Consider the following 15,175-nt stretch of genomic DNA (forward strand, 5'->3'; position numbering starts at 1 on the left):
TCATGACAACCTTTTGCGCTATTATTAATTGTTGTTTTGCAAACGTGATAGAATGTCATACATATGCGTAGATGTTAACTTTTGTGTTTTTACAACCTATTAAGGTCAACTTAGCGATAGGAATGAACCCTCTCCCGCTTCTTCTGCATGTTTTACATGAATGTTCTCCCAAACAAATGACGCTCTCAATGTTTTTTTTTAGTTTTTCTTCGGCATAAGGAAAATGTGATTTTTGCATGCTATCGTGAAAACAGTGCTGTATCCTTTGTGTCAGTCCAAACTGTAAACATGGAGTACGTTGTCAGAACTGAGGAATAAGGGAAATAGCAAAAACAAAATGTCTAACATGAAACTGTACCATGCTATGCAAACTTCACGTTTACCAGCAACTATCCGACAAGATTGGTTTGCTTTTTTTGTGCCTTTCAAAGATCTATGCAGCGGAGATGAACATCCATGGCTTTACATAGCTACCAGGAAGCCTGGCTGTGCATTTTTCATCAAATATACGAGAAATGTGCTTAGGTAACCAAGGCAGAGATCAGGTAGTTGCATTACAGACTTACTGTCATCGGAATACAGTTAACATCTATACTGTAGGTTTACCTATGTCATCGGAATACAGTTAACATCTATACTGTAGGTTTACCTATCTGTTATTTTGTTTGTTTTAGTTTTACGCTATCAGCTTATTTAGTTTTTCTTCCTGATGGTGCCGCAATGTAATTTCTGCTTGGCACACATGAATATAAATGCCATGAAATAAGTAGGCATAGTCACAGTCCCACCAGTGTAAATTATAACCCCTGAGGGTTTTGCTGGCTGAGTCTCTGTGTCCTGATGGAGGGTCAATGTGTTACATCTGTTGGAATACAGATAAGATGTGGGGGTTTTGTATGGGTTTTTTTCTTCTTGTAACTGCGTCAGGTTGCAATGGCCGATTCTGCACTGTGGACAGACTGTAAAGCCACTGGCTGGCTTGCTTTAAATTTTACTCTTTTCCTTTTCTTTTTTTTTTTTTGGCTTCGTTTCTGTTTTTTGTTTGTGTTTAGGTATAGTCACATGTTTTCAGCTAGATTTTATGAATGCCAAAGTTCTATTTATATACAAATTTCATAGAGTATTAACAAATATTTTTCCATTTTGTAAGACAGGATTTTTCTTTGGCTCTTTAATTTGTACAGATGGAAAATAAAATATTTTTCTAAAAAATATTTCCTTGGATTGACTGGATTTTTTGTTATTCATGAAACATGTACAGAAATGCCTAAATACTAGTATTAAACTAGAACCATCCAGTATACTTATTACATCAAAACTACTTTTAAAAATAGGCTACAACTCTGAGACTGAGAGTTAGGAGAAAATAAGAGTACATGTACACCTTGACGAGGGGCCCTATATTAGTACAGGCTAGGACAATGTTAAAAGTACATCTCACCGGGCATTACTGGCCCAGTACTGGCTGTTAAGATGGCCATGGGACCCCTAGGCTACAGAAAAACAAATTGTAAAAAATGAGCCAGGAACAAACAATGGAGTGAGTGGGGGCTGTTGTGGCGCATCGAGTAGAGCACCCATATCATAAACATGGGGACCCGGGTTCAAGTCCAGCCTGGGTCATTTTCCATTCCTACCTCATGTCTCTCTCCTGTCACATCTTTGCTGTCCTAAAGGCACAAAAAGCCCAAAAAATACTTTAAAAACAGGGAATGAACAATAACATGTTTGACTTTTAGTGAAGAGGTGTATGAACAACATTTGACGCTTCAGCACAACAGACTAACTTATTCAAAGCAGTGTATTCTCAAAATCATCCTGAATTCTGAACTAAAAGCAATTTATACCTGGCAGATGGGGGTCCGCATGCTGCAGCTATATCTAGCCTGTGCGTTAATCCGGCCTTGCAGGCTACAGCAGGGTCATAACTATACTACTACATGTTCCATCTCGTCAGCACACACTGTGAAGCACCTTCAGATCTGGCTTGCTTCGTGAATTGAATATAGGAAATTGATTCACGTCACAGACAGACAACCAAGGGAATGTTGTTATTCCAAGGCCTAAAAAAGTTTGAAGACAGTTGAAGTTTACAGTATATTATCACTATTAGTTACATGCAGTGTTTTGGACATGCAAAAATGTTTGTTTGTTTCACGAGGGGACAATAAGTACACAAGTGCCTCTGAAGATTATTCTACCAGGAGGTGCAGCTGAGACCACAGGGACCGGAAGGGTGGTGGGGGTACAATTTCACAAGTTTGAGAGAAGGTAGCCAACATGGATGATAAAGCTGACCTCGAATCAGAACAGAGACCTCTCCACCTGAAAAAAGTCTGACGTGTTTGCATTCAAAAATGAGACATCCTACCAGGGCCGCTGACAGCTTTTGCCGGGCCCAGGACAAAGTCATCCTAAAGGGGCCCCCTACCCAATACATACAATCCAATGGGAACCCAATTCTGGGCCCCGTATCTCTCCAGACCCGGGACAATATATCCCTTTGTCCCTCCCTGTCGACGGGCCTGCATCCTACCCCAGGGACTAGTTAGATCAATGTGCCCTCTGCCACAGCCAGAAGCAAAGGCCTATGATGCTATCTTAGTATGTCAAGTGACAAGACTTAGCATATGCAAAGCTAAGCCAGCTCTGTACTTTACTTTTTTTCTATTCTTTACATGTAAAAGGTAGTTAATTCAAAATCCATCATGTAAGAAATTCTCTGGTTTGGTTGTCTGTAGCTAAGGGTGTAATGGGTGGGCGTTTTTTTTGGGTTTTTTTGCTTGTTCAATCTTTATTCGTATGTTTATTTATTTATGACCCTACACGTCTACACAGAAATTTTCATAAAAGTATTTGTGTAATGTAAAACAGAGCTGCAGAGGCCATTGTAGCACAGTGGTGTTGCTTTATTATAGTCAAAAATCATTGCATACTTTTTTGGATAAAAATGACAACAGTCTCTCATGGGTGATAGCAGGAAAATAATAGAAAAACAAAAACTGCAGCAGAAAAAAAAGAAAAGAACAAGAAAGAAATGACGTGATTATGTTGTACACTACAGCACAAAAGGAGAATAAGACTTCATAGCCATCTTATAAGAGAATAGCTGTATGCTGGATGCTATATAATGTTTTAGATAAATTAAGAAGTTAACACAAGTTGGCTTTACATTTTGCTGTAGCCCAGTCTCCAATGCACCATATGATGAGTGACATCATGTTGCCCATGGAACCCAGGCAAGGTCAGGGTTCTCAAACCTTTCTTTAGCCATGCTGCTTTGCACAAATCGTTCCATTTTGACACTTTTGATATGATCTGGTGTGAACCAGGCAACCCTTTCCCTTCTCTCCCCCTCATTTCCTGTCATGTACACAAAATATTTTAAAATATTTTTTATCTGTTAACGTGTAAACACAACATGTGAAATTAAATATAAAAAAATCCATTGTGACAGGTGTTTTTTGCCACCTAAATGGGATATTTTTATAACCAGAGTTTTGAAATGTGCATTCTTAAATTCTGTTTACGTGTAAACAAAAGGCCAAAACCAATGCGTTTTCAAAAATATCTATAGCCTATGTGCAAACAGTTTCAAAGTCCAAAATATACATGTTTCTTCCTCTTACAGGCCGAGCTTGTCATATGTGAAAGGGTCGAGTTTTTCAAGCAAGCTAAGCAAGATGTTAGAGGCTTCGTCTCCCTTCTTCAGCACCAATTCAATGAGGGACCTTGTCTGGTCTCGTACCACACTGGTCTTCTGAAGAATCTCCTCTGCCTCCATGCTGGTGATCACAGGAATGCTATTAGCCTGGAGTCCATCCAGAAGACTCTTGACTGTACTTGCTGACAGGCTGGAAATGATGTCAAGACGGCACCTCTGCAGCTGTTCTTCGCTTTGTTTCATTTGAACTTCTGGCTGTGGCTGCTCCAGGCTCGTGTTGTTGGCCCCTGATTCAATTGGATTCATTAACTGCACATTCACCTGATCCTTCACCTTCACCTTACCCTGAAACATTTGGACAGTCAGCAACTGTGCTGTTCTCCCCATGCGGTGTCGCTCATCATCAGTGATCTCCCTCCATTGTAAACGTTTGGCCCACATTCTAAATCTGAACACTGCTGCATCCCATGGCCAAGTGTAATTCTCCAACTTGAGTCTTCTCTCATGTGTGCATTCTCCACTGATGACCTGGCACGTGTACACACCTCTATCAGACTCATAAAACCCCCTCAGTGTGAGAGACACGTCTCCTCTCTGTAGCCGCTTGGGGTCCACATTCACTCTGCCCTTGTAGGTCCTCGCAGGATAGAGCAGCTCAGCAGACTTTGTGTCACCATTCACATACAGGTATATACAGTCTGTCTCCTTAAACCACCTGATCTCCATAGCAACAGCACTGATTGAAGGAGAGAGGTGACAGCCCAGTGTGACATCAACACCAATATCCTTCAGAACTATTTCGTCTTTAGGAATGATTAGTTGAAAGTCTTGGTTTGTCTCTGCAGTGGCCATGGTGTAGTCCTCACTGTGGAGTGCTGCTTTCAGAGTGAAATGGAGTTTCTTTCAGTCTCAACACAGCAAACATGAACACATAATAGGCTTCTCACACGGCTGAACACACTTAAAGAAAAACAGACTTCACTTCACATAGGCCTATCTGATAGTCCTTCATCTGACTGCCTCCTTTTTAGCCTGTATTCCGAAATGAACATCCGACAGTTTCACTTTCGATTAGGAAGTGTGAGAAACTATAGGCCTACCGGTGCACCTTTTCTGGTGTTCTAATGGATTTAACTGTAAAGATTTCTATGTTTTTATACTTAAATTGAATCCCCATTATTTGATGCACATCATTTCAGCAAAAAAAAACATGGAGATTGTGTGAGTGACCCGTAACCCAAAATACAGTCCATTATTAAAATAGGGTGTTTTTTTTTTTTTTTAACCCCTTTTTTATTTTTTACTTTTAATCGAGATTCGGTCATGACAACCTTTTGCGCTATTATTAATTGTTGTTTTGCAAACGTGATAGAATGTCATACATATGCGTAGATGTTAACTTTTGTGTTTTTACAACCTATTAAGGTCAACTTAGCGATAGGAATGAACCCTCTCCCGCTTCTTCTGCATGTTTTACATGAATGTTCTCCCAAACAAATGACGCTCTCAATGTTTTTTAAGTTTTTCTTCGGCATAAGGAAAATGTGATTTTTGCATGCTATCGTGAAAACAGTGCTGTATCCTTTGTGTCAGTCCAAACTGTAAACATGGAGTACGTTGTCAGAACTGAGGAATAAGGGAAATAGCAAAAACAAAATGTCTAACATGAAACTGTACCATGCTATGCAAACTTCACGTTTACCAGCAACTATCCGACAAGATTGGTTTGCTTTTTTTGTGCCTTTCAAAGATCTATGCAGCGGAGATGAACATCCATGGCTTTACATAGCTACCAGGAAGCCTGGCTGTGCATTTTTCATCAAATATACGAGAAATGTGCTTAGGTAACCAAGGCAGAGTTCAGGTAGTTGCATTACAGACTTACTGTCATAGGAATACAGTTAACATCTATACTGTAGGTTTACCTATGTCATCGGAATACAGTTAACATCTATACTGTAGGTTTACCTATCTGTTATTTTGTTTGTTTGTTTGTTTTAGTTTTATGCTATCAGCTTATTTAGTTTTTCCTGATGGTGACGCAATGTAATTTCTGCTTGGCACACATGAATATAAATGCCATGAAATAAGTAGGCATAGTCACGGTCCCTCCAGTGTAAATTATAACCCCTGAGGGTTTTGCTGGCTGAGTCTCTGTGTCCTGATGGAGGGTCAATGTGTTACATCTGTTGGAATACAGATAAGACGTGGGGGTTTTGTATGGGTTTTTTTTTTTTCTTCTTGTAACTGCGTCAGGTTGCAATGGCCGATTCTGCACTGTGGACAGACTGTAAAGCCACTGGCTGGCTTGCTTTAAATTTTACTCTTTTCCTTTTCTTTTTTTGTTGTTTTGGCTTCGTTTCTGTTTTTTGTTTGTGTTTAGGTATAGTCACATGTTTTCAGCTAGATTTTATGAATGCCAAAGTTCTATTTATATACAAATTTCATAGAGTATTAACAAATATTTTTCCATTTTGTAAGACAGGATTTTTCTTTGGCTCTTTAATTTGTACAGATGGAAAATAAAATATTTTTCTAAAAAATATTTCCTTGGATTGACTGGATTTTTTGTTATTCATGAAACATGTACAGAAATGCCTAAATACTAGTATTAAACTAGAACCATCCAGTATACTTATTACATCAAAACTAATTTTAAAAATAGGCTACAACTCTGAGACTGAGAGTTAGGAGAAAATAAGAGTACATGTACACCTTGACGAGGGGCCCTATATTAGTACAGGCTAGGACAATGTTAAAAGTACATCTCACCGGGCATTACTGGCCCAGTACTGGCTGTTAAGATGGCCATGGGACCCCTAGGCTACAGAAAAACAAATTGTAAAAAATGAGCCAGGAACAAACAATGGAGTGAGTGGGGGCTGTTGTGGTGCATTGTGTAGAGCACCCATACCATAAACATGGGGACCCGGGTTCAAGTCCAGCCTGGGTCATTTTCCATTCCTACCTCATGTCTCTCTCCTGTCACATCTTTGCTGTCCTAAAGGCACAAAAAGCCCAAAAAATACTTTAAAAACGGAATGAACAATAACACGTTTGACTTTTAGTGAAGAGGTGCATGAACAACATTTGACACTTCAGCACTAACTTATTCAAAGCAGTGTATTCTCAAAATCATCCTGATTTCTGAACTAAAAGCAATTTATACCTGGCAGATGGGGGTCCGCATGCTGCAGCTATATCTAGCCTGTGCGTTAATCCGGCCTTGCAGGCTACAGCAGGGTCATAACTATACTACTACTTGTTCCATCTCGTCAGCACACACTGTGAAGCACCTTCAGATCTGGCTTGCTTCGTGAATTGAATATATAGGAAATTGATTCACATCAGATGCACGTGACATGCGTCACAGACAGACAACCAAGGGAATGTTGTTATTCCAAGGCCCAAAAAAGTCTGACGACAGTTGAAGTATACAGTATATTATCACTATTAGTTACATGCAGTGTTTTGGACATGCAAAAATGTTTGTTTGTTTCACGAGGGGACAAAGTACACAAGTGCCTCTGAATATTATTCTACCAGGAGGTGCAGCTGAGACCACAGGGACCGGAAGGGTGGTGGGGGTACAATTTCACAAGTTTGAGAGAAAGTAGCCAACATGGATGATAAAGCTGACCTCGAATCAGAACAGGGAGCTCTCCACCTGAAAAAAGTCTGACGTGTTTGCATTCAAAGATAGGACATCCTACCAGGGCCGCTGACAGCTTTTGCTGGGCCCAGGACAAAGTCATCCTAAAGGGGCCCCCTACCCAATACATACAATCCAATGGGAACCCAATTCTGGGCCCCCTATCTCCCCAGACCCGGGACAATATATCCCTTTGTCCCTCCCTGTCGACGGGCCTGCATCCTACCCCAGGGACTAGTTAAATCAATGTGCCCTCTGCCACAGCCAGAAGCAAGGCCTATGATGCTATCTTAGTATGTCAAGTGACAAGACTTAGCATATGCAAAGCTAAGCCAGCTCTGTACTTAACTTTTTTTCTATTCTTTAAAAGGTAGTTAATTCAAAATCCATCATGTAAGAAATTCTCTGGTTTGGTTGTCTGTAGCTAAGGGTGTAATGGGTGGGAGTTTTTTTTTTTTTTTTTGCTTGTTCAATCTTTATTCGTATGTTTATTTATTTATGACACTACACGTCTACACAGAATTTTTCATAAAAGTATTTCTGTAATGTGAAACAGAGCTGCAGAGGCCATTGTAGCACAGTGGTGTTGCTTTATTATAGTCAAAATCATTGCATACTTTTTTGGATAAAAATGACAACAGTCTCTCATGGGTGATGGCAGGAAAATAATAGAAAAACAAAAACTGCAACAGAAAAAAAAGAAAAGAACAAGAAAGAAATGACATGATTATGTTGTACACTACAGCACAAAGAGATTAAGACTTCACAGCCATCTTATAAGAGAATAGCTGTATGCTGGATGCTATATAATGTTTTAGATAAATGAAGTAAACACAAGTTGGCTTTACATTTTGCTGTAGCCCAGTCTCCAACGCACCATATGATGAGTGACGTCATGTTGCCCATGGAACCCAGGCAAGGTCAGGGTTCTCAAACCTTTCTTTAGCCATGCTGCTTTGCACAAATCGTTCCAATCTGAGAGACACTTATGATATGATCTGGTGTGAACCAGGCAACCCTTTCCCTTCTCTCCCCCTCATTCCCTGTCATGTACACAAAATATTTTAAAATATTTTTTATCTGTTAACGTGTAAACACAACATGTGAAATTAAATATAAAAAAATCCATTGTGACAGGTGTTTTTTTGCCACCTAAATGGGATATTTTTATAACCAGAGTTTTGAAATGTGCATTCTTAAACTCTGTTTAGGTGTAAACAAAAGGCCAAAACCAATGCGTTTTCAAAAATATCTATAGCCTATGTGCAAACAGTTTCAAAGTCCAAAATTTACATGTTTCTTCCTCTTACAGGCCGAGCTTGTCATATGTGAAAGGGTCGAGTTTTTCAAGCAAGCTAAGCAAGATGTTAGAGGCTTTGTCTCCCTTCTTCAACACCGTGTCAATGAGGGACCTTGCCTGCTCATGCACCACACTGGTTTTCTGCAGAATCTCCTCTGCCTCCATGCTGCTGATCACAGGAATGCTCTGGAGTCCATCCAGAAGACTCTTGACTGTACTTCCTGACAGGCTGGTAATGATGATATGACGGCACTTCTGCAGCTGTTCTTCGCTTTGTTTCATTTGAACTTCTGGCTGTGGCTGCTCCAGGCTCGTGTTGTTGGCCCCTGATTCAATTGGATTCATTAACTGCACATTCACCTGATCCTTCACCTTCACCTTACCCTGAAACATTTGGACAGTCAGCAACTGTGCTGTTCTCCCCATGCGGTGTCGCTCATCATCAGTGATCTCCCTCCATTGTAAACGTTTGGCCCACATTCTAAATCTGAACACTGCTGCATCCCATGGCCAAGTGTAATTCTCCAACTTGAGTCTTCTCTCATGTGTGCATTCTCCACTGATGACCTGGCACGTGTACACACCTCTATCAGACTCATAAAACCCCCTCAGTGTGAGAGACACGTCTCCTCTCTGTAGCCGCTTGGGGTCCACATTCACTCTGCCCTTGTAGGTCCTCGCAGGATAGAGCAGCTCAGCAGACTTTGTGTCACCATTCACATACAGGTATATACAGTCTGTCTCCTTAAACCACCTGATCTCCATAGCAACAGCACTGATTGAAGGAGAGAGGTGACAGCCCAGTGTGACATCAACACCAATATCCTTCAGAACTATTTCGTCTTTAGGAATGATTAGTTGAAAGTCTTGGTTTGTCTCTGCAGTGGCCATGGTGTAGTCCTCACTGTGGAGTGCTGCTTTCAGAGTGAAATGGAGTTTCTTTCAGTCTCAACACAGCAAACATGAACACATAATAGGCTTCTCACACGGCTGAACACACTTAAAGAAAAACAGACTTCACTTCACATAGGCCTATCTGATAGTCCTTCATCTGACTGCCTCCTTTTTAGCCTGTATTCCGAAATGAACATCCGACAGTTTCACTTTCGATTAGGAAGTGTGAGAAACTATAGGCCTACCGGTGCACCCAAGAGGACGTTGTGGTAGTATCAACCGTTGATATTGAATTTGTAGAATATCTTAGTTCTAGTAGAATGAACCGATGGCCGACACTCTCGGACACTGTCTGCACCTATTTTTGGATTCACTACGAGGTAGGATAATAGATACCTGAGAGCGGGTATGATGTCACCACAACCGGTCTAACCGGTCCACCACCACCCACCAGGCTGAGGTGTGATCCTATGCAATTATCTTTGCAACTGCCTGATCATAAAGAGAGAAAATATCACTAGTAAAAAGAAAATGGAAGAAATTAAAAAAAAAAAAAGAAAGAAAAAGAGGAAAGAAAACAAGAGAAATGATAAAGGTCAGATTCTATTCTGTAGTCCTGTTTCTATCAAGTAGGCCTAGTTCTACCTGACTATAGGCTTAACTGTTGTCTGAATGTAGGGTGCACTAAGCAAGGTATTCACTGAGATAGGTGTCTATAGGCTCTCCACTGCTGTTTTTTTGGTAGGCCTACAGCTCAACACATTGCAAGTCTGCTGCCACTTTTTGCTTTTTGATTGAGCGAGACACAACTCAATCGTAAAGCAAAAAGTGGTGGCCGAGTTGCACTGTGTCGAGCTGTAGTGTGGAAAAGAGCCTTAATTGCCCTTTGCATCTTTTCCCTCTCATGAGAGTATTCTTCACAATGCAATAAACACTTTCAACTCCCTCCCTTTTTCCACAATGCATACAGCCTCCTGTTTGGTGCATCCCCACAATATGCAACCCACTATTCAGACCTGTGTGTCCAATCCTCAGCCTGGTAATCCACCTCCTCTCTACGTTTCAGTTCCCCACTCCACCTAATGCCAACCCTCTTTTGTAAATTGTACAGATGTCTCCCCCTTTCCTCTTGGTCCAATTGGTCCTGTCACACTTTGTTTATGCGTTCTTTACATATCATTTTTATTTCTGGTCTGCTTAAAGGAATTAAAAGGTCTGTAAATAGGATACTGCACCTGTTCTACACGTATATCAGAGTTGTACTAAGTAGAAGTACTCTTACAGATGAAATTACAACTCAAGTAGTATGATACAAAGTTGAAACCATGAAATGCCATACCACTAGTGTTGTACTTATTACATTTGTAAGAGCACTTCTACTTCTACGTCTTACAACTCTGGCCTATATCAAATTCTTGTTATTCCAAAATTCAACATTAACACTCAACACATTAACATTCAACACCTATTCCTCATGAGATTGCTTGCACCTGACTGATTCGAAGGAGACAGAAATAGAGATAGAACGATTCTTCTTCTTCTATTTTCTCTGGTATATGGCTCATGTAATACAAATAATCAAAGTCAGTGGTTTTCAAAGTGGGGGGCCAGGGACCCCTGGAGGGCCTCAGCAGGCCATCAGGAAATGTACAGCGGAACATTATAAATGGTTGAGTAAATTGAATACCTAAAGTAAACCAAGATAAACAAAAAAATGAGCTATACAATATTCCTATTAGTTAAGAATTGCACTATAATAATATGCATTATGTTTCCTGTGGTATTTGAATGGATTTGGGGTTCACCAATTCTCTCGAGTTGTGAAAACGGGTGTGTATCGAAGAAGAAATATAGTACACTGAGAGATTACTGAGAGATGTCAGTATACTGTTACTGAGAGATCAATGACACAATGTCCACTCCTCATTGTCCGTTGTCAAAGGTTCTGGTTACACGCCGGCTATTTTACACTAAATATTTTTAAATGTTAATATTTTTTTACCCGTTTACATCTAAACAGGGTATGTGGATTAAAAGTAAAAATTCAATTATGATAGGTGCATTTTATCCCCCTGTGCATTCTCAAACTCTGTTTACGTGGTGTAAACGAGAAGCCAAACCCACTTTCCAAGCCCCCCCCCAAATGTGCATAGAATAAGTTTAATACAGTACAACATCTGTTGAGCTTACAAAAGAAAAGTACATTTAATAGTATAACTTAAAGAAGCATACATATTTTTTTTCCATTTTTGTGGCATCAGAATGAGTAATTGAGCCCTTAATTGATAATTGAGCCCTTATTCTAAAATCCCAGAGAGAGAGAGAGATTGATGAGAGAAGGTGACCACAAGCGAACACGTTTCGGCAATCAAGCCTTCATCAGTGCGTGGATGATTTTCAAGATGACAACACCAACATAAACGTGGCCGCATCACCACCTAGGTGTGCATTATTTTTCCTGTTATACGCACACCGTGTCGTCAATTATCCCTTACGTATTATATTCATCCTGTTAATGCAACTGAATCATTTACAGTGTAGCCTTGTGGTAATTGTAGGAAGGTTAAATTGTCATTTGCCATTCTTTCTCAATTCCACCATTCCACCGCATCATGTTTCATGCCATTTAGGTGACCTCAGTTGTTAATACTTCTGTCCAGACGTAGCCTCTTAGTGCAGATGGGGTCGCCGGCGGGCCTATTCGCTATTTGCTGAAAATACTCAACCACATCATTGGATGGAGATATAACTGGTGTAAAGTGATTCTTAACACTCCTAAAACATTTTCTTCAGTTTTTGCATAAGAAAGGTTTTAGCCTCTCAAGTGTAGCAACAAGTGTCTCTTTCCCCGCCAAGACAGCAGAGCAGACCAAAGCTACAAAGAGTCTCTGGAAGTGTGTTGATAGCACATTCCGACATTCCAATTGGCTGCAGCGGCTGTCGCCGAACCACATCATTGCTAATTGGCCTGACATTGGCAGACGTTCAGCTGCAAACTGTCTCTCAAATTGCCTCTAGTCGCCCAAATCACTTTTGTTGCTTCTGTCGCCAGCGACTTCATGCAGAGCCAATTACTTCTGTTGGAGGTGTCTCTCTAGTTGCTTCTGGTGTATTCACGCTGTTCAGTTTAGAAGATTGTGAGAAACTCTTGTCACATCGGCAAGTGTACTGTCTCTCTCAATGACAGCACTTATGTCTATGGAGAGCAGAAGGCTGTGAGAAACTCTTTCCACAGTCTGTGCATGAAAATGGTTTCTCCCCTGTGTGAACATGCTGGTGCATTTGGAGGGTTCCTTTTCTCTTAAAGCTCTTGTCACACTGACTGCAAGCATACGGCCTCTCTTCAGTGTGACAGTGACGATGTCTGTGGAGGTTAGAAGAATGTGAGAAACTCTTCCCACAGTCTGTACATAAAAAGGCTTTCTCCCCTGTGTGAACACGCTGGTGGCTTTGGAGGGTTCCTTTTGTCTTAAAGATCTTTTCACACTGGCTGCAAGCATACGGCCTCTCTTCAGTGTGACAGTGACAATGTTCCTGAAGGTTAGACGACTGTGCGGAACTCTTTCCACAGTCTGTGCACGGAAATGGTTTCTCCCCTGTGTGAACACGCTGGTGTTTATGGAGGTAATCTTTTCTCTTAAAGCTCTTGTCACACTGACTGCAAGTGTACAGCCTCTCTTCAGTGTGACAGTGACGATGTCTGTGGAGGTTAGAAGAATGTGAGAAACTCTTTCCACAGTCTGTGCATAAAAATGCTTTCTCCCCTGTGTGAACACACTGATGGATTTGGAGCTCTCTTTTTGTCTTAAAGCTCTTTTCACACTGACTGCAAGCATACGGCCTCTCCTCAGTGTGACAGTGACGATGTGCCTGAAGGTGAGATGACTGTGTGAAACTTTTTCCGCAGTCAGTGCATGAAAATGGTTTCTCCCCTGTGTGAACACGCTGGTGCATTTGGAGCTCATGTTTTGTCATAAAGCTCTTGCCACACTGACTGCAAGCGTACGACTTCACTCCAGTGTGAATGCGACGATGATGCGCTTGAAGTTTAGACGACTGTGGGAAGGTTTTTCCACAGTCTGTGCATGAAAATGGTTTCTCTCTCAAGTGTGATGACAAGTGTGTCTTAAGGTTAGAAGACTGTGGGAAACTCTTGCCACCCTGACTGCAAGCATACGCCCTCTCTCCAGTGTGAATGCGACGATGTGCCTGAAGGTTAGATGATTGTGTGAAACTCTTTCCGCAGTCAGTGCATGAAAATGGTTTCTCCCTTGTGTGAACACGCTGGTGCATTTGGAGCTCCTGTTTTGTCTTGAAGCCCTTATCACACTGGCTGCAAGCATACGGCTTCTCTTCAGTGTGACAGTGACAATGTCTGTGGAGGGTAGCAGAATGTCTTTTTCCACAAAACTCCGCTCCGCTGGAGCTGCAGTGGAGCTGAAGCTCAGATCTATTCCTTGCCACGGCATCTCTGTTCTCTTCATTGTTCTCCTGCCGTCCTTGTGGTCTACAGTAGTCCACCAGCCAGGGTTGCCAAGTCTCACTCATCACTTGTTGGCTGGTTGCCAAGTCTCACTCAACAGCACTACAGATACGCTCCTCAGACTGTACAGAGAACGCAGGATCTCCTTGTTGTCCTCTTTTGGGCTTCTCAGCTGTTCTGGAGAACCAGGGAGGAACTCTTATCTCTATTCTTTTAAGTTCATCTGGGATGGAGAATCAGATAAGATGAACTCCTCTGTCTCTTCTTTGACGCTCTTCAAGTCAAGTCAAGTCAAGTCAAGTTTATTGTCAATTTCTTTACATGCACTGGTCATACAAAGAATTTGAAATTGCGTTTCTTGCTCTCCCATGCAGACATAGACTAATCTAGGTAAGGACATAGACAGTATAGACATAGACAGTACTCATACATGGACATAGACAGTATGGACGTAGACATTGCTCATACAGACATTTAAAGTGCAAGACTGGACAACAGAAGACTTGTAGAGAACATACATTAAGAGGAGGTATTTTGTTGTTCTTTTTTCTAAAAGTCCTTTATAGCGTTCTGACATAGTAATAGTAGCATTTGAAGAAATAAATAATTAAAAAAAGGTTTTTTATTAAATACACCAGCAGCAGTATGTGTGTGTGTGTGTTTGTATGTGTTTTGTGTGCGTGTGCGTGTGTGTGTGTGTGTGTGTGTGTGTGTGTGTGTGTGTGTGTGTGTGTGTGTGTGTGTGTGTGTGTGTGTGAGTGTGTGTGTTTAGTGCAGGTAGAAAGTGCGGTGTGCGTCTGTGTGTGTGTACCTGTGTATGTGGTGTGTGTTTGTGTGTGTGATGTGTGTGTGTATGTGTGTGAGTATGAGTTGTGTGTCAGTGTGTGTATGTTTGGGTTTAGTGCAGAAAGTGCAGTGTGCTTGTGTGTGTGTGTGTGTGTGTGTTGTGTGTGTGTGTGTGTGTGTGTGTGTGTGTGTGTGTGTGTGTGTGTGTGCATGTGTATGTTTTTGAGTTAGTGCAGGTTGAAAGTTCAGTCACAGATGTAGTAGTGCAGGTGGAATGTTCAGTCGCAGATATGGTGGTGGGGATGAGGGGGGGGGGAGCGTTGTCAGTGGCCTGGCTGGCTAGAGGCTGACAGTGAAGGGAGAGTGGGTTGAGTGTTCAGTATCTTGATTGCTTGA

The 15,175-nt window shown here is 41.3% G+C and overlaps 1 protein-coding gene and 1 long non-coding RNA gene across 2 annotated transcripts; one reads left to right on the top strand and one right to left on the bottom strand.

The window, feature by feature from the left end:
* The first annotated feature begins 4,807 nt into the window (after positions 1–4,807).
* On the top strand, positions 4,808–6,209 carry LOC134468365 (uncharacterized). The gene is made up of 2 exons (XR_010038777.1): positions 4,808–5,583; positions 5,627–6,209. It is a non-coding gene; the product is annotated as an uncharacterized LOC134468365 (long non-coding RNA).
* Positions 6,210–8,622: 2,413 nt separating this feature from the next.
* Positions 8,623–9,557, bottom strand: LOC134468754 (uncharacterized). The gene has a single exon (XM_063222628.1). The coding sequence runs from the start codon at positions 9,505–9,507 to the stop codon at positions 8,623–8,625; it is 885 nt and encodes a 294-aa protein (XP_063078698.1). The 5' UTR covers positions 9,508–9,557.
* Positions 9,558–15,175: the final 5,618 nt, after the last annotated feature.

This window comes from Engraulis encrasicolus, chromosome 18 (genome assembly GCF_034702125.1).
Source record: "Engraulis encrasicolus isolate BLACKSEA-1 chromosome 18, IST_EnEncr_1.0, whole genome shotgun sequence".
Taxonomy (NCBI): domain Eukaryota; kingdom Metazoa; phylum Chordata; class Actinopteri; order Clupeiformes; family Engraulidae; genus Engraulis; species Engraulis encrasicolus.

Coding starts and splice junctions, on each gene's coding strand:
- LOC134468754 (XM_063222628.1), bottom strand. CDS start 9,507: ATGGCCACTGCAGAGACAAACCAAGACTTTCAACTAATCATTCCTAAA.